Genomic DNA, 19,949 nt, shown 5'->3' with positions numbered 1-19,949 from the left:
TGATTAAAAAATATTGCTATAGCCCAGAAGATTAGACAAAACTCTCACAGATAACATTTTTAATTTCGTGTTAATAAAAAATGTCCCTATCCTGCCATGACTGCCTCCTGGCAGTATGTTGGATTTGAGAGGAGCGGGGGAAGGCTGCAGACCAAGTATTTCCCAATGTAGCATTGAAACTCCTCAGTAGAAACCAAAAGTTAATTCAAAAAACAGTAGTGTGTTGATACTAAGCTGTTTGGAAAATAGGAGGGAGATCACTGATAAGCAGCCTATGTCAACAGCTAAAGAAAATGAGGGATGGGGAAGTGGAGGGAAGGGTCAAGTATCTGCCATACTGCCTTTAATTTTAGAATATTGTTATGCCATAGATAACAGGGGGTAAGATATTAAAAAATCACCATAGCCTTAATTTCTCCAGGGATTCTGTTGAGAAAGGGGTTTGGGGGCACTTTGAGGAAAGTGGGACGTCCAGGACAACCACTTCCGGGAATGGCAAGGAGTGAGCCAGAGCATGGGGGCCATAATCCCAGGGTGACATCAGTTGGTGCAGCCACTGTGGCTTCACTCTTCAGAGCTTGTGGTTTGTGAGGGGAGACACTAATGGAGAGTATCTTTGACAGGCATCAGAGGCAGGAATGAGTAGCTAGCTGCTTAACTTGAAAGTTACTGTGGTGGTGGCAGTGGTAGGATGGACAGGACTGTGGACCAAGTGCTGGTCTTCAGAGGCTGAGGAGTCATGCTCCAATGAGGTTTCTTAGGTTTTCAGGGAACCAGCTTGCTCTTCCTACCCTGAAGGGAGCTGGTGGTTCACTGGTACTGGAAAGGTGTCAGCAACTGACTTTGCAGTTCTTAATGTTCTTTGTGGTTTCTTCTCTGTGGGTCCCCTTTTCTCATTACCAGCTCTGCTCTGTATTCTTTCTTCCTCCTAACTTCTGCTTAATTGTCATTTTCCTCACACTCTCTGCTTCCCCATAATTTGGAAATACACACAACGTTCTAACACTTTGTGCCTTTTAGCTTCAGTTCCCCCTGTTGATGGTCTTTTTCTGAAATGGTCTTTTCTGGGAAATCTGAGACTCTGACTGAAGCACCTGGTCTTCTCAAGCTTTGCACAGATTTTAAGTTAGTCCTGCTCAGTCCCCATAGTTGTGACACTGGCAGTGGAACTAGGGCGTGAAACATGGCTGCTGTAGACAACAAGGTCTGTGGATTCAAGCAGTTCCTTCAGAAAGAGATGTGGCCAGCAAGTACTGGGAATGCCATCTCTGGTCTTGTGAGTGACTGGGATCTCTGCACCATGGAAAGGTGAAGGGAGGTAAAACATGAAGTTGATGTGGTCCTAAGCAAACATGGGGGAAGGGAAGTGTCTCCTCTAACAGTAGATGCATAGTGGCCTAGGGTGACCATGGGAAGTAGTTGTGTTTTTCTAGGACCCGTGATCTGGAAGCTTGAAGGTCCTCCCCTGGATAGCCACCACTGAAGCTGTTTGCCCAGCACAGAGCTGGTCATGTTATAGCAACCACAGAATGAGTAGAGAGAACTTCTCAGAGTTGGTTATAGGTTAGGAGAATTTATTTACAATAGAAGGAAGGATTGATTCAGAAGGCACAGAAAGGGTTATGAAGAAAGTCAGTAGTGGGAAGGGTTTTAGTAAGAAATAATAGTAATATAAAATTGTAGCAAATTCTTATCAGGCACTGTTCTAAATGTCATGTGTTATCTCATTTAATCCTCAGTAACTCCGTAAGGCAGAAGATGCTCTTATCATCCCATTCCAAAGATGGGAAAACTGATGTAGAGCTGTTAAATCACTTGCGTGGTCTCACACAGCTAGTGAGTGGCAGAGCTGGTTTCAGGGCCCAGGTGTTCTGATTCCAGAGTCTAGGTTCTTAACCACTCTGCTATACTGGTTCATGATATAGTATAAAAAGTGACATTGGGAATACATAGTAGGTGCCACAGGAGTTTGTGTTTAAGTTCACAGTTGACAAAGGGCAAGAGGCGTTAACCATCCTGCAAGGCCCCAGCATATTAGGCTAGGATCCCAGTGGTAACAAGGGCCTATGGTGGCAGGCAGTCTGTTCCTTGGGCAGGAGTCAGCTACATTAGCTTTGGCCTCCAAACAAAACTTTACTGAGTCCTGCTGTTCCTGTTTGGTTGATGGTCTGGGAGGCTTACTCAATGGGATTGACAGTGACAGATTAGAAATGTGACTGGAGGCTATCTGTCCTGGCAAGGTGCGACCAGGCCCAAAGGACTTTGCCATGTTTTTCCTACCATATCATCCCAAAGACAGACTCACTTGGACTAACTAATACAGGGGAGTGGTAACCGAAAAGGACTTTTTGGGTCTCTATGGAATTTATTACCCCTCAGATTGGCCTGTTACTAATTAATTATAAATTATGTGCTTAGCTATATTTACAAAAGTGATTTCAGGCCAGTCATACCAGGAGTTTATGTGGTATATTAAAAGAAAATGTTTTTGCACAGAAAATACATAGCACACTGCTAGGGACTCATTGAACTAGCTGAATCTGACCTCTCTTTGTTTTACAGTATTGTATCACCTGATAGAAGCCAGCGTGACTATAAGCTTTTACTGAGTGAATCACCAAAACACATTAATAAATTTGAAAAATAATCAGGATAAAATCACAATAGGAGGAAAATCACAGCTACAGGAAGGATAAGATGTAATATGGAATTTCTTCAATTAAGTAATGAGGAAGAGTATTGTTTGTTCATTAATTGAACAAATGTGTGAGGATGCCCTGTGGGGGCCAGATGCAGTGCAAGACCCTGGAAACATATAGGAATGAGTTTCTGCAGGGAAGACAGACTTTTAACAAATGTTCACACAAGTATACATGATTGTCAATATATGAAATGATGTGAAGCTCTAGGGTTTCATAAAAGCGGTGATGGAAGGGGCGCCTGAGTGGCTCAGTCAGTTTAGCATCTGCCTTTGGCTCAGGTTGGGCTCAAACCCTACATTGGGCTCCTTGCTCAGCAGGGAGTCTGGGTCTCCCTCTCCCTCTGCTGCTCCCCCTGCTTGTGCTCTCTTTCTTTCTGTGTCAAATAAATAAAATCTTGAAAACAAAAATAAAAACGATAATGGGGGCTTGGTCTTTTCCCAGAGGAATCTGAGCCAAGATCTGGAAGTGGAGTAGGATTAACCAGGAAAAGTGGTGGTAGAAAGTTTTCCAGGTAATGAGATGATGTCTCAAGGCCCTGAAGCTAGAAGGCATTTTTCTTGGGGACCATCATTTCCTGATAGCACTAATACTTCCCTCTGTTGCAACCTCATATCTTAACATTGAAACCATTCTTCTGTGTCTTTCCTTGTGAGATTATAAGCTCTGGCAGGAGTCTTTGCTCTTCATCTTTGTGTCCCAGAATTGTCTTGCATTTCTGGGGATGCAAAGATGAAAACAAACTTCATCCGACAGATACAGAATTCCAGCTCAAGACTTCGGCTCTTTTAAAGACGGAAGTTAGGCCGAGTCATTTCTCCTATGAGGCAATGAGACTATTAAGCTAAGAAATAGAAGAGTTGGGGCGCCTGGGTGGCTCAGTGGGTTAAGTCGCTGCCTTCGGCTCAGGTCATGATCTCGGAGTCCTGGGATCGAGCCCCGCATCGGGCTCTCTGCTCTCTTGGGGAGCCTGCTTCCTCCTCTCTCTCTGCCTGCCTCTCTGCCTGCTTGTGATCTCTCTGTCAAAAAAAAAAAAAAAAAAAAAAAAAGAAATAGAAGAGTTTAGTTTGAATGTCTGACAGCATACTAGGTGTAAGTTATGACACTGGAAAACACATATTCTGCATTATAGTTTTTTAATCTTAAGACTAATGTATATTTAAAAAAAAACACTCTACAAAAACGATTCTGGGTTAAAAACTTTACAGATGGAGAAAAGGGGAAATACTAGTATTGCTTTTCATTTCTTCCTATAGAGCTAGATATTTAATAGTTTGTTACTCTGAAAAAAAAATGATTAATAATTTGTTACTCTGCCTCAGTCCCTTCTCTTCGTATGAGTTCAGACAGAAGGTTTAGCTAAGTCCAATACCTATGACTCAGCCTTGCTTAGGTCCTATTAAAGAGTTATCGTAATAGTTCACATACTATAGGGCTGTCATTTATTTTAAAACTACTTAACTCCAAGCATTCTTTTTTTCTACCATGGCTGTGTTTTTATTACATAATATATCTTCCAAGACTATAGATATAATTTAGAACAATAATAAAAATTCTTCCCAGTGGAGATTCAACGTGGGGGCTTGGGGGGGTAGGAATAGAATAAATGAAACAAGATGGGATAGGAAGGGGGACAAACCATAAGAGACTCTTTTTTTTTTTTAAAGATTTTATTTATTTATTTGACAGAGAGAGATCACAAGCAGGCAGAGAGGCAGTCAGAGAGAGAGGAGGAAGCAGGCTCCCCACCGAGCAGAGAGCCCGATGCGGGGCCCGATCCCAGGACCCCGAGATCATGACCTGAGCCGAAGGCAGCGGCCCAACCCACTGAGCCACCCAGGCACCCAAACCATAAGAGACTCTTAATCTCACAAAACAAACTGAGGGTTGCTGGCGGTGGAGTGGGGTAGGGAGAGGGAGGTGGGGTTATGGACATTGGGGAGGGTATGTGCTATGGTGAGTACTGTGAAGTGTGTAAACCTGGCGATTCACAGACCTGTACCCCTGGGGCTAATAACACATTATATGTTTATTAAAAAATTAAAAATTAAAAAAAATTCTTCCTATCTCTTTCTTTAGGCTCCACTAAATGATCCCTGTGCATGTGCCTCTTTTATGGGCTTGAAGCCTTCCACCAATAAATACCATCTCGTACGAGCAATATTGGAGTCCATAGCTTTCAGGTACCAAAACCTGCCCTAAACTCTCCCTTCCTCATACAGTATTTCCATTTCCTTCTGTTAATTTCTGCTAAACTAAATTATGAAATTTCTTAATTTTAACTTTTTAATACCTTTAAAGTCATGACATAATCTGCTCCTATTGCTTAATTGCTGTAACATCTCTTTTTTTTTAGATGTGATAGAACCAGTACCATTTAGATTTGATATCTGAAAATAGAGGATTTTTAAAAATGCAGTTGGCCCTTGAACACCATGGGTTTGAACTGTGCAAATCCACTTAAACATGTGAATTTTTTTCAGTAAACACGGTACAGGACTATAAATGTATTTTCTCTTCCTTATGATTTTCTTAATAACATTTTCATTTTTCTAGCTTATTTTATTGAAGAATACAGTATATAATACATAACATACAAAATATGTATCAATTGACTTATCAGTAAGGCTTCCTGCCAAAAGTACGCTATTAGTAAAGTTTTAGGGGAGTCAGAATTTACACATGGATTTTTGATTTTGTGGTGGGTTAATATCCCTAATCCCTGTGTTATTCAAGGGTCAACTGTATCTAATTTCTTAAGCATAAAAGATTTAAAATTTGGGCTTTCAGAGATTTTTCTATCCTTATTGATAAAGGAGAATTCTAATGATTCTAATTAATAATGCTTCCATTATACTCAAAGATTGAATCACCAAAATTACTTTTTTTGTAACTTTCCCTGTGGTCTTTTCATTATGGCACAGTTGTAGTTTATTAAAGTTAAGAATCTGGCTGTCATAAATATGGAACATTTGAAACGTTTAAAATAAAAATTTCTGTGATTACAAAGTGATTATTTTTATAGTTGATGAATTCTATTAGATGTTACTTATGTCATATCATCCTAATCACTGTCTATTAAATGAATGCTTGCTTTAAATTTTTATTTGTAGGAAGGACAGTAGATTAAATTTATTTCTAAATGAAAAATATACTCCCTTTTATCAAGGTGCAAGCACTAGGCCCCGAACCTCTTGCTTATTTGAGCATTTATTTTTTTTTTAATATACTTTTTTTTTTTTTAAGATTTTTATTTATTCGACAGACAGAGATCACAAGTAGGCAGAGAGGCAGGCAGAGAGAGAGAGAGAGGAGGAAGCAGGCTCCCTGCAGAGCAGAGAGCCCAATGTGGGGCTCGATCCCAGGACCCTGAGATCATGACCTGAGCCGAAGGCAGCGGCTTAACCCACTGAGCCACCCAGGCACCCCTTATTTGAGCATTTATTATCAACTTCCAGTTAGCATAATATTTTTGAATATTTGAATATGTTGGTTTAATGTTTTCTTTTGCATATTTTATAAATGCCACATAAATAAAACCAAAGTTTTTATTTTTCTAGATTGGAAAAAAGATAGAGAATTATCATGCTATGAATGTTCCCTAAATAGTTATCTTGATTTTTTTACTAGAAACAAACAGTTGTATGAGTTGATGCAGAAAGAGATCAATATCCCTGTGACAAAAGTCCGGTATGTAAACTTTGTTTTCAATAGATTTAATTAGAAATTGGAAGTGAGTAGTAATTGCTATTAGTATTTTCATCATTATGATTATTTAGGATTTCAAAAAAAATTATGCCTAGTTCCTTTGCAACAAAATTCTTGGTCATAGGAATTTGGAAAGAAAAGAATTTGGATTTATAGAGAACATAACACAATATAGAATTTAGGAAGATCCTAATATACGTATGTATATTATAAACATCTTTAAAATCTCCTTTTTGTATGTGTGGCTATCCTTTTGGCTTGGAAACATCAAATTTTCTTTGCTGGTATGTCCAAATGAATTTTTACATTGGCTTAGTTTACTTAGCCTAATTTGAGCTAGTCTTGACAAACAGGGTGGGTGGGAAGATTGATGTTAGGGATAAGGAAAAGTGTTTGAAGATTACCTAGTGAGGACCTTACTTCAGGTCAATGTGGAATGATACAGTTTTGGAATTAAAAGTTGAACTTACAAAATCAAGAATCAAAAAAAATATATGTGGCCCTTTTAAAAAAAAAAAAGAATGTTTTTATGCTTCTGTTGGAATAATTTATCTCAAATATCTTGGTCCCCACAGGGCAGATGGAGGAGTTTGTAGGAACAATTTTGTTATGCAGATGACTTCAGACCTGATTAATGCTAATATAGAGAGACCCGTCAACATAAACATGTCCTGCCTTGGTGCAGCTTCTCTGGCTGGCCTTGCTGTTGGTATGTGTGGATTTTATAAAAGTGAGAGCTGTCTTGGAAGCTGTTTCTTGCCAATAGCATTTCTCTTCCCAAATCACAGAATTAAGAGAGGCTCTGGAAAATCTTGGTGTTCATTAAGCTCCATACACATATGCACATAACTCACAGAATACTCCTTTGACCTCCTCTTTGGGTGGGTCTTCCCCTCCCTTCCTCCTTCCTTCACTCCTTCAGTCAGAATTATGAGGCAAGGAGAATTAATTTTCAACTGCTCTGTCTTTAGCAGAGGAAAGGTCTCTGGGTAAACTTCCGGAGTAGATAGGCTTTTCTTTGGCATTAGAAACCATTCCATTCTTTTGCTTATTGAAAATATGTTGAGTACCTGCTACATGACAGTCACTGCTGGGAATAGAGTTTAAAAGGCATAGCCCCTGCTATGGGAGTCTCTGGTTACAGTCAGGCAAGTCAACCAGTTATTAGACTTGTGTGATAAACCCCGTGGACAGCCATAGCTTTAAGCAAGTGATGCAGGCTTCCCAGAGGAGGTTCAGTTTTGAAGGAGTCAGCAAACAGCCAGAAGAGGCAGTAAGGAGCCACAAGAGGTGAGTGGTCCAATAAAGAAAGCAGCCTGTGCAAATGTCCCAGCCCATTACAGTAAGTGCTAATAGAGGAAAAGCAAGAGGAAAGGCTGGAGAGGAACAGAGGTCCAATTGTGGTAGACTCCTCATACAGGAGTTTGAACTTAATCATGAAGGCACTGGAGAGCCACCGAAGAATTTTAAGCAGGGGAGGGACATGGATAGATCTATATTTGAACAGACCACTTTAGCAATTAGTGTGAAGATTATTTGGGAGGGTGAAGAATAGACTCAGGGAAGCCAATTAGAGGGTTCCCTAGGAAGCAGGATGCTGACTTGGGACACTGGGAATATTTAATACATTCCTGTGTGGAAGGGAAAGAGTGTTTGTACAAAACAGAATATTTTGCAGTTAAGAGTTTTAGGCTAATATTTAACATATTAAAGTTACAAATCTAAAAAGTTTGAAATCTTGGTAAGTTCAACTTTAACTTTATTCTAGTAGAAATCTCTTAACTTTGAATAAAATTGAAACAGTCACTTTCATTTGCTCATTGATTAATGTGTGGTTAAAGTTGAAGAAAATAACTTTCCCTTGAATAATATTTCCGTTTACAAATTCAGTTAAATTCTTTTGTATATTTCAACTAATACAAATTTAATACAATTGACTTTCTTTTTAATAATTTCATATGCCTAACTAAGCAAACTTAGAAGTGTAACAAAATCTTCTCCTGTACTTAAATAAATTTTAAATCTTGCAAAATGAATAAATTAAGCTTATATTTGCAGTAAATCAAATGCTCATAAACATTCTGATATTATTTATAAGGTAAATAAAATCTTTCTGTGCCTTTTCACCTTGTAAGACTAAAAATATATCAGATTCTCTTGAACATTTTAATTATTTTAGATAACACTTACAGATTACTCTTTTTTTATTATTTTATTTATTTTTTTTGGTAGAACAAGAAGCTCAAGCAGGGGGAGCAGCAGAGGAGAAGCAGTCTCCTCATGGAGCAAGAAACCTGATGCTTGATCCCAGGACCCTGCCATCATGACCTGAGCCAAAGGCCGATGCTTAACTGACTGAGTCACTCAGGCGTCCCCACATACAGATTATTCTTAAACATAATGTAGTAGCAGGACATCTGGGTGGATCCGTCGTCGGTTAGGCCTCTGCTTCCTGCTCGGGTCATGATCCTGATTCTGGGGTCGAGTCCTACGTTGGGCTCCTTGCTTGTCAAGGAGCCTACTTCTCCCTCTGCCTGCCTCTCCTGCTGCTTGTGCTCTCTCTCTCTCTGACAAATAAACAAACGGATAAACAAACAAATAAATAAAATCAGTCTTAAAAAAAAATAACATAGTGGCTTGAGCTTTAGCTGTTTCATTGTACCTATACTACACTTAATTTCAAACCCTTCCAATACAGAGACTTCACTAACTACAGGGAGTAGTTTTATCGTCTCAGTAAAGCTGAGATTTCTGGTTGGATTGCTTCTCTTTCAGGAATATGAGACTTGAAGTCTATGCACATCCTCTCTGTTTTCAAAATTCACCCAGGAGATGAGTCTATTTGATACAGATTTAATAAAAGTACTTTAAAAAATATGTATGTCATGGGGCACCTGGGTGGCTCAGTGGATTAAGCATTTGACTCTTGATGTTGGTTCACGTCATGATTTCAGGGATGTGAGCGAGCCCTGTGTTGGGCTCCGTGCTCAGTGCAGAGTGCTTGAGATTTTCTCTCTCCTTCTCCCTCTGCCTCTTCCCCAGATCACATGCTAAAGGAAGGAAGGAAGAGAGGAAGGAAGGAAGGAAATCTTTAAAAAAAATACATATGCCTTGGAGAGTAAATAATTAATTCTGGAAATAAGGATTTTAAGAACATGCTTGTTTTCATGACTAGACTTATCTAACTTTAGTATACTAATAAAAACTATTTTTAGTCTTTTAATAACTTCTATAAATTAATATCTTTAAATATGGATAAATCTAAAAGGCTGACTTTGTCAGTTAGAAAGAATGTGTCCTGACAGAAAATATGAGAGGAAAGAATTTTGTGTCTGCTTTATTGATAAGAGAAAATATACCTTAAGAAGACTTGTCAACTTTATTAGTACTTCAGAGTAAGTGAAATACACCAGGTTAATTAATAAGACACCTTAGCCATTTCAGATTACTTACGGTCATGGATATGAAAGTGTGTTCTTGCTGCTTTTTATTATAAATCACATGATCCTCTTTACGAATAACAATATATGCCAGGACAATATTATCAGGAAGTGGGATTTAAGTAACTTGTATGAAATAAAATAGTTTGAAAAAGAAACCTATTACATTCAGTCCCAACTTTGAATTTATGCATATCCCAGAGAGTTGCCTCTTACCTCAAGATATATGACAAAAATCCTAATTTATCTTTTTTTAGTTATGTAAAAGGAAAATATACAATTTCTTACTTGAAAACTTTTCTTAGCAAGTCATGAAATTAAATGATGATAGGGTGAGGTTGGTCTGGAAATGGTTTGGTGCCCTGCCACACAGAAATAAAGCTGATAGAAACAAAATGATTTTAAAATCCTGGTGTATTTATTCCCAGGGATAGTCAATCTAACAAAATTCAAAAGCAGCAAAAATATTTTAAATTGTGTTTTAAAACAATAGTTGTTTACCTGTGCACCAGTTTGCATAGGTTTGTGGATAAACTTTATGAACTCCTTATTTGCCTTAAAATTTGAGAGTAATTTTTTCTATCCATAGGGTTTTGGGCTGACAAGGAGGAACTGAAGAAACTGAGACAAAGTGAAGTTGTTTTCAAGCCGCAGAAGAAATGGCAAGAATATGAAATGAGCATGGAAAACTGGGTCAAAGCAGTGAAGCGTTCTATGAATTGGTATAACAAGATGTAGCACTAAGTGGAATGACTGAAACCATATACGGCTGGTTGATATGACATGCAGATGAGACACAGCTCAGGGATGATAACCAATACGACGATGACTGAGATTTCAGATGAGCTTTGCAACCTGCTTTTTTTAATACAAAACAAAACAAAAAAATCCCTCATTTAGATTTTTAAATCTAAACCTTGATAAGACTGTAAGGCAACAGTACCTCAAAACTTTATATCTTCTGTTTTGTAGCAGATTCCAAATGCCGTTAGCCATTTCCAACCATATTTTGACAGCTGCGGATCCTCCTCCTTTTTATACTGGGTCAACAATACATGTGAACATAATTGTTTACTATCTGAGTTGATAGTTCTGGGTCAAGCACCATTCGTATTTTGTTCCAAAATTAAGTGACAAATGTTCCTTTAATTCTTTAAAATTAAATGGGCTATATGAAGTTCCCATAGCTAGGAAGAAAGAATTACTGAGGAAATGGGAAGTTTTGAAACATTAATATTTTATATTTAAAGTCATAATTGTTCAATACTGTATCCAAATAAGGAGCTCAAAATGCCCCTCTCAGATAGGCTTATTTGTTAGTTTTTTCCTTTATTGGGCTTAAAGACACTGCCTTAATTTTTCTTTGTTTAACCAAAATCTAAGCATTCTTTTTTATTGAAAAATAACTTCAGTGAATTATACTACAAAGGGTAATGATTCATAAGGGACAAGAAAATACTTTCTTCCTCAAATAGGATTTTATATTCAGAAACTTCTGGCTAAAGTGTAACTTTTTTTTTACAAAATGCAGATAGTGGATATAAATCTTACTTTTCTCTTCCTATTCTTTATCTTTGTTGTTAAGATGCTTGCATAAATGTCTTTTGCTTTTGTTAAGTGCCTAAATGACAGAGCTTAATTTGAAGAAAGTGCCCTAATTCATTGGTGACATAAGAATTGCCTTCATTGGGGTATTTTACTTATCCAGGTATCTTTTATTTTTGTTCAATCTACTCATGTCTGTGAGACAGAAGCAGTGGGTAGCTGACAGAGTTAATGGAGGTGTATTCATGCAAATGATTGCCCGACAGTTCCTGGGCCTGAGCTCCATAGAGAGCAGCAGGGATAGTTCCACATTCTCAAGCTTCCTTGATAGAAACAAATGTAAAAGAATCAAGAGTTAGTGAGTAGCTTCGGGCCGGTGTAAAATTGTCCTGTGGCAGTTGACTACCGTCCAACTTGTTCTCAGGTTATTTGGCCCTCCCTCCACTGGGGCTAGGTTCCATTTTGATTTGTAGCAAAATTGAATTTATTTCCCTCTTGGACAGGCTTTATCACATAAAGATCTACTGTTATAGAGCTGGTTGTTAAATACTAATGTAATTTAAAAAGTGACTATTACAGGGAATTTTGCTGTTGCCATCATATAGGTCCATTTCAGTGACAGAATAGAACTAGAGGTCACACTGCATTCCTGCAAATTCCATTTCAGTGAACTTTGTCTTCTTCTGTTAACATTTTTGATGGAATCATAATAGCCAATACATAGTATCATTAATTCCATTAATTAAGATTTGGAAATATTTTTTGAAGTGGAGGTATTTTGTTTACTGTAACAAGTCAGATTCCATTAATTAGATAATCTTCTTTTTATTCTTTTCATTTTTCTTATGTCCTTTTACAGAGCTTAGTGACCAATTATAGGCCCTTTTATCGAAATCAGATCACATACAAGCTGTTCCATTGTTTTACTACTTCTTACAGATTCTGCTTCTCAGTGGGCATGATTTCATAGGAAAGAATTATCTCTTTGTGTTAGGATATACTGAATTGTAATATTATTAATACTTAAAATTTGTTAGCTCATTTCTTTTTCACATTCTTTTTTATCAACCACAAAATAAAGGATTAATACCTTTTAGATAATGTGAAAAGTAACTGTGAACATGTCTTATCAGAATCAAGCATCTCCTCAAAAATTAGTAGCTAATTTTTTCTTTTGTTAGTCTAGAATTAATCTTTTATTTTTACTACTTCTGGCTGTTTTTAGTGACACAGTTTAGTAAATCTTTTGCCAGATTTGACCTAAATCCGAAACGTGCCCACATTAGCTTTTGTGGTTGTAGAAACAGTTGATATTCAAAATCAGTTGAGCAAAAAAATTTATCATTTCCATCTCCCAAGTTTATTTTCATCTATATGCTAATATTTGCAGTTTGAAAAAAATTGTGCTAAGATTTCTCAGCATGTTTTATTTTCCCATTATGGATCTATCAGATATTTTTAGGAGGTTTGTAGCTATCTTATCAAAGAGGAAAATGTTTATTAATTGCTTTCATACCTAGACTTACTGATTTTTAATTTTTTTATATTCCACCAAAATAGGGTTTCTCAATGTTAGCATTATTGACATTTGGGCAGGTAATTCTTCATCTTGGAATGTTGTATTGTGCATTATAAGGTATTTGGCAGCTCAACCTGCTAATGAGTAGCATCCCCCTAGTTGCTGTGGTCAAAAATGTCTCCTAGCACTGCCGAATGGCCCCCAGGAGGCAGTATCACCCCTGATGGAGAACCACTAATATAGACAATTAGAAAAATTGAAGACTCAGCAAATGTAGTGTGTCTCTCATGCTCCTTTTCTCTCTGCCTCATTTTAATTTAGGAAATGGTTGTTAGCAAAAAGATGTGGTTGTATCTTAAATAGGGTTTCTACTTTACCGGTTAGTGAGGCAAAAAAAAAAAAAAAAAAAAAAAGAAAGAAAAGAAAAATTTTATGTTGTAATTTTCTTCTGCTATTTTTAACCCACTCGCCCCCATCCCCATGCCTGCATCCTCTGTGGTTTTAATGAGTGGGTTTATGACTTCAGTATAGGATTAATATAGTCTGCAGAGCATCTTGATTTGATCTGCCTTTTTGCTTCCTTTTCATCTCTGAACAAAAGAGATGATCACTCTCTTATCTGTGTCTGTGCAAGACTCCTATCAAACTGAAAGTTCCTCAAAAGCAGAAACCATGTCGGTCACCTGGGTGGCTCAGTCAGTTAAATGACTGCCTTCAGCTCAGGTCATGATCCTGGAGTCCAGAATCAAGTTCCACATGGGGCTCCCAGCTCAGCACGGGGTCAGCTTCTCCCTCTGACCCTCCCCCATCTCCTGCTCTCTCTCTCATTCTCTCTCAAACAAATAAAATCTAAAAAAAAAAAAAAAAAAAAGGCAGAAACCATGTCTGCTTCCACAGAACCTAACTCTGTGCCTTCCTATTGATGGGGTGAATTTTTACTTTTTAAGTGCAACTTTTTTTGTATATATATTTTATCCTTGATTTAAATATATTTGTTGATAGGGAGCAGCTTATATTTGTTGCAAGTAAAATACGTTTTGTTGGATTAAGAAGGACAACAGCCGACCCTTGAACAACATGGGTATGAACTGTGCAGGTCCACTTATATGCAGATTTTTTCCATAAATATATGTACTGTATTGTAAATGATCTTATTAATAACATTTCCTTTTCTCTAGCTTAGTTTACTGTAAGAATACACTGAATAATGCATATAACACACAAAACTGTGTTAATTGACTTTATATTATCAGTAAGAATTCTGGTCAACAATAGGCTATCAGTAGTTAAGATTTGGGGGAGTAAAAAGTACATATAGATCTTGGACTGCACAGGGGGTCGGCACTCTTAACCCCCATGTTCTTCAAGTGTCAGCCTGTGAGAGCTAGAATCTTCCTATTGTTTATTTTAAAATTCTTCATATGTTTATATATTTGCATATGTATTTTTATAGAGAAACACATCTATAAGTATACATAGTTACATCAACTTTCTAAGGTACAGTTGAAGCCTCTGCATTCACATGTTTTGCATTTGAGTATAGACAGCTCAGAGATTGAATTTTAAGAACACCAAACCCTCTGATGTTAGAGGGAAATAACTTCAGAAACATTCCCTTCTTCAGAGGTCTTATACTGAGGACCAGTCTTTTTTTTTTTTTAATGATTTATTTATTTTATTTGACAGGCAGAGATTAAAAGTAGGCAGAGAGGCAGGCAGAGAGAGAGAGGAGGAAGCAGGCTCCCTGCTGAGCAGAGACCCGACACGGGACCCTGGGATCATGACCCAAGCCGAAGGCAGAGGCTTTAACCCACTGAGCCACCCAGGCGCACCAGGACCAGTCTTTAATGAAAAATAATTTAACTCAGGAGTTTGGCAAGAATTTTATTATTCTCTGAAGAGAAGACCCTGGAGTTCTTCAACTTGAAGTGATTCTAGATTCATCCAGACATAGCCTAGAAGGCTTGAATCTACCCCCAAAGGACTCTGAATCCTTTTGGGAAATCTAGATCATGTTTCTCGGTTAGAATTAAAATATACTTTGGACCTATGTGGTCCCAGAATCATTTTCTTGCCTCCCCAATGCTGGGTCATCTGGTTCAAACCAGTCAAAATGGTAACCCCAAGGAAGTCAAGTAGGTGCTGCTTATTTGTTTTTAAGTTTTGGAGCCTCATAGTCATAAATATTTTGGTACCAGCACTGGTTCTAAGTTACTGGCTATATTGTCACCATATTCTCATGGGACCCTTGCCCTTAGGGTAATGCAGCAATGATCTTGGGAGTGGGAATGTTAGAGACAGGAACCTGAAGAATCAGATATTCCTGAAATTCTTTGTATGCTATTTCTACTGCCTTTCCCCCCTTTATTATAAATTTGGTTTATTAAAATGGATATGTCTGTATAAATATCTATGCTATTTAGGAAATAAATAATGTAAGGTTTCCATTTAAATGAGCCATATCTTTACAAGAAACTTTCAAACTGTTCCAGAGTAGCTGTACCATTTTACATTCCAACCAGCAATGTGTGAGTGATCCAGTTTCTCCATATCCTCACCAGCATTTGATGTCACAATTTTTTATTTAGCTACTGTGATAGGTGTGAGGTTTTCTCCTTGTGGTTTTAATTTGCATTTCTCTAATTAATAATGATGTTTAACATCTATCCATGTGCTTTTTTGCCATCTGTTTATCCTCTTCAGTGAAATGTCTATTCATGTCTTTTGTCCATTTACTAACTGGGGTGTTTGCTAAATGAGCCATATCTTTACATAAATATCTTTAAAAAAATTTTTTTTAGGGACACCTGGGTGGCTCAGTTGGTTGAGCAGCTGCCTTCGGCTCAGGTCATGGTCCCGGCGTCCTGGGATCGAGTCCCACATCGGGCTCCTTGCTTGGCAGCAAGCCTGCTTCTCCCTCTGCCTCTGCCTGCCACTCTGTCTGCCTGTGCTCACTCTCGCTTCTCTCTCTATGACAAATAAATAAATAAAATCTTTAAAAAAAAAAATTTTTTTTAAATCAGTAGGGTGACTTAAGAAGTCATCAAGTAGCATTTCTAAATCCTTCTAGGCAGAGTGTATACAGCACTTTAATGTGATTTTATAATGTACTGAGCAGAAGAGTTCTCACATTCCTTCTGACTCATTATGTAGTATAGTACTAATAGTGTTTAACAGCAAAAAAGTTTCAAAGATACGTTTACCTAGAATGTTAAGTAGGGTGTACAAGACATATTTTGTCCATAGCTGTCATAATGTTTGTAATGTCTTTTATTTAAAATAAGCTGACTTGTGTTTCAGAATGATTTTGTAGGGAATTAATTTGAAATTTTCCTATTTGTGCAAGACAATATATTTTCTAGTTAGTATGCATCAAATTTCATAATCTTATTTCTCTGATGTTCTTTACAAATTTCATAGTTTTATTAAATCATCATTTAGAACCTCATAAACCAATGTTGAGATCTGCAGATACAATCTGGGATGCATAGCAATAGCAATGTATATGTGAATTTTTCCCTTATCTTTTTTCTACTTTACCTTCGGATTTGTTTTTGAATTTTACCTGAAAATTCTTATTAATACTATTTCCTGTTTTGGTTTCCGCACATATGAAGGTTACAGAGAAATTGGGGCACCTGGCTGGCCTAGTTGGTAGAGCATGCAACTCTTGATCTCAGAGTTGTGAGTTTGAGCCCCACACTGGGTATAGAGATTACTTAAAAATAAAATCTTAAAAAAAAAAAAAAAAAAGGACACAGAGAAATAAACATAAGTTAACTACAAGATAAATTTGAGCTTAATATGGTTAGAGAAGAAAAGTTTTATGTAACCCTGCCTCTTTAGATCCTGTTAGGGTTATTATTCATATTGTACATTCTTGCACAAGGGAAGGTACTAGAGAAGAGGGTTAATTCTTTGTGGTGGGAAAAATGGTATAATTTGTTGTGAAAGTGTACTGTATTTTTAAATACCTAGAAAGATTTTAAATAATGAGGGTAAGTAATTTCAAATACTAACATGATAGAATTAACCTAACAGTTGTTAGAAATCCCTTCTGAAAATTAAAGTTATTTGGGAAACTACAATGAAACAGTAAATGATTTTTTCTTTAAATATTATGTTTTAAGGCCATTTTTATTTAGTGTTTCTCTGTTCATTGCTTTGGGTTTGCACACATGCACAGCAACATCTGGATGGTGAAGGATTCAGTCAGTCTGGATTCCATTCCCTGACTAGTGAGGCCCATGGTATCATTCCAAAGAAGGAAATTTGAAGAATGATAAACATTCACTTACTAGAAGGAAGAGAGGGGTTTTCTTTTAATTTTATTTTAGGTCAAAGTAGTATGAGTCTAGGGAGGATAAGGACGGGGCATTATGGAGAAATGTGGAGCTGGCTTTTCTAAAATTTATAGGAATATTTTTAAAGAATCTTGCAATTGTAGGAAAACATGGGGATGGTAAGGAGTAATAATGGATTTTTTTTGCTACTTAGAAAAAGAAACAACCCATGAAGAGGTGGAGATCGTAGGGCGGAAACATTAGATTTGCTAATTTCCCTTCACCCTCACCCATCACTTGGGCAAGAACATTAACTCTTGGGTCCCAGGGAATTCTCATATCCTTTAATCCAGTTCATGAGGCTCCGGTCCTGTCTCTCCTAGAAATTCCAGTCTCTGTCAGCATTTCCGCTTCATCAGCAAACACTGTCAAGAATTGAGAAGAGTTTGAAATTTTACTCTACTTGGAAACTAATAAGTTAGCCTCCCACAGTTCCACGGATATTGGCAGATGATAGGAGACTCCTGAGTCAGAGATTAAGGACTTAATCTCTGTCCTTAAGGCATAGCAAACATCACAACCTTCATATTTGCATTGGTTTCCTTTGCTTCTCAACTCTTACAGGGAGCAGTCCAGGTTGATGCTGGGCACGCAGCGAGTCTGCAATACAGCTGAGGAATCGCAAGCTTAGGAAACTTGAGTCTTTTGTAATGGGCTTTTGTAATCAGGTGCAAGTATATGTGTCCAATGCTTGCCCCAGAGGAAGTTATTATATTGGACAGTAAACAAAACTGCCCTCTGCTCTGGAGGGAGACACAATTTTGCAACAAAGTCCTCAGTGTCTCTGTTTGCAAGATAAGCAGAAATGAGAGAGCCATGTAAAACGGACTCTCAACAATAAATTCATTATCTTGATTATGGCAGTGGTTTCATGGGTGTATACATATGCCCAAACTCACAAAATTTACTGTTTGCCTAGTTTATTGCGTGTCAGTTTCACTTCAACACAATGGGAGGAAGAAAAGTCTCAAATATGTTGTTGGGACCAGTAGCCTCAGTGCCCCCAAAGTGCTTTTCAGAAAAGCAGAATTTAAGACCTCATTTCAGATCTTCTAAATCAGATTCTGTATTTTTTTTTTTTTTTTAAAGATTTTTATTTATTTATTTGACAGACAGAGATCACAAGCAGGCAGAGAGGCAGGTAGAGAGAGAGGAGGAAGCAGGCTCCCTGCTGAGCAGAGAGCCCGATGCGGGGCTCGATCCCAGGACCCTGAGATCATGACCTGAGCCGAAGGCAGCGGCTTAACCCACTGAGCCACCCAGGCGCCCCCAGATTCTGTATTTTAATAAGATTCCCAAGTATTTAGTTTTTTAGCTTTTTATTTTGAAATAATTTTTAGACTTAACAAAAAAGTTGTGGAAATGGCACGGAGTTCCCCTCATCACTCAGCTTCCCCTAATTAACATCTTACATAACCATAATATAATCACCCAAGCCAGGGAATTCACATTGATAGAAGAGGATTAATCTACAGACCTTAGTTGGATCTTGTCAATTTTCCAACTACTGTCCTTTTTCTGGCTCAGGATTTAATCAAGGACCCCACATTGCATTTATTTTCATGTCCCCTTAGTCTCTTCCAATCTGGCAGTTCCTCGGTCTTTTTTTCCTTGACATTTTCAAAGAGTACTGGCAGTTACTTTATAGAATGTCCCTCAATTTGGGAGGGTCTGATATTTTCTTGTGATTAGGATAAGGGTCTGAATTTTTGTTATAGTGCTGCAGAAGTGAAGTGGACTTCTCAGTGCATTCTATCAGGAAGACATATCTATATGTCTTCTTATTGATGATGTTAACCTTGATCAGTTGATATACATGGTATCTGCAAAGGTTTTCCATCATAAAGTTACTGTTTGCCCCTTTATAACTAATAAGCATCTCGTGAGGAGATAGTTTCAGACCAACATAAATACCTTGTTTCCCATCGTACTTTCACTCACTAGTTTGAGCATCCATGGTTAGTTCTTGCTGGTAACCATCATTCCTGTACTATTTGCCTAATAATGGTGATTTTCTATTTACATTATTTCTTTACATTTATTCATTGGAATTCTATCATAAGGGAGAGGTGTCTCTTATCTTCCATTTATTATTTATGTGTTTGTTATTTATATCCATAATGGTCATGTTTTGGTCCACTTCACATCCTCTTGGCCCACCTTTTTATTCCAGTTGTTACAGCAGTTACCTGCCCAGGTATAACCTGACATCACCTCGTATCACCCAGCTCCTGTTTTCTGGGCTGGGATTTCTCTGCCTCCCAACTTGGAACTGATTCGAATCTACTCTGTCATTGTCACCCATGGTCAAACCAGGAGGTGCTAGAGACCAGACATCCTATGGTGCAACTTCTAAACAATGGGGATGAGAGCCAGTGTATAAACATGCTCCTCTGGGGCACCTGGGTGGCTCATTCTGTTAAGTGACTTCCTTCGCTTAGGCCATGACCCCAGGGTCCTGGGATCCAGCCCTGCATCGCATTGCATCAGGTTCCCCGGCTCAGTGGGAAGCCTGGTTCTCCCATTCTCTCTGCTGTTCCCCCTGCTTGTGCTCTATCGATTGCTCTCTGTCAAATAAATAAAAAACATATATTTTTTAAATGCCCCTCTTCAGTTCCTTAAGTGGACATTTCCTCACAGCTCCTTGCAGTCTCCTGCTCCATCAAGCCTCAGTGGCCTCAAGCAGGTGATATCT

At 37.8% G+C, this 19,949-nt stretch overlaps 1 protein-coding gene across 5 annotated transcripts in view; it reads left to right on the top strand.

The window, feature by feature from the left end:
• The window catches only part of GK5 (glycerol kinase 5), an 82,820-nt gene extending 69,521 nt beyond the window's left edge, over nt 1-13,299 (top strand). For 4 of the 5 annotated variants that reach the window (XM_047726641.1, XM_047726652.1, XM_047726664.1 and 1 more), the window contains 4 exons: nt 4,779-4,882; nt 6,330-6,389; nt 6,983-7,116; nt 10,437-13,299. In XM_047726641.1, the coding sequence (XP_047582597.1) occupies nt 4,779-4,882; nt 6,330-6,389; nt 6,983-7,116; nt 10,437-10,585 (447 nt within the window). In that variant the 3' untranslated portion in view covers nt 10,586-13,299. The remainder of the gene's footprint in view (nt 1-4,778; nt 4,883-6,329; nt 6,390-6,982; nt 7,117-10,436) is intronic. The other variant, XM_047726673.1, reaches the window with a different exon arrangement.
• Nucleotides 13,300-19,949: the final 6,650 nt, after the last annotated feature.

The sequence above is a fragment of the Lutra lutra genome, chromosome 1, assembly GCF_902655055.1.
Source record: "Lutra lutra chromosome 1, mLutLut1.2, whole genome shotgun sequence".
NCBI classification, from domain to species: Eukaryota; Metazoa; Chordata; class Mammalia; order Carnivora; family Mustelidae; genus Lutra; species Lutra lutra.
Note: the sequence above shows the minus strand (reverse complement) of the source record. Positions and strands in the feature narration are given on the sequence as shown.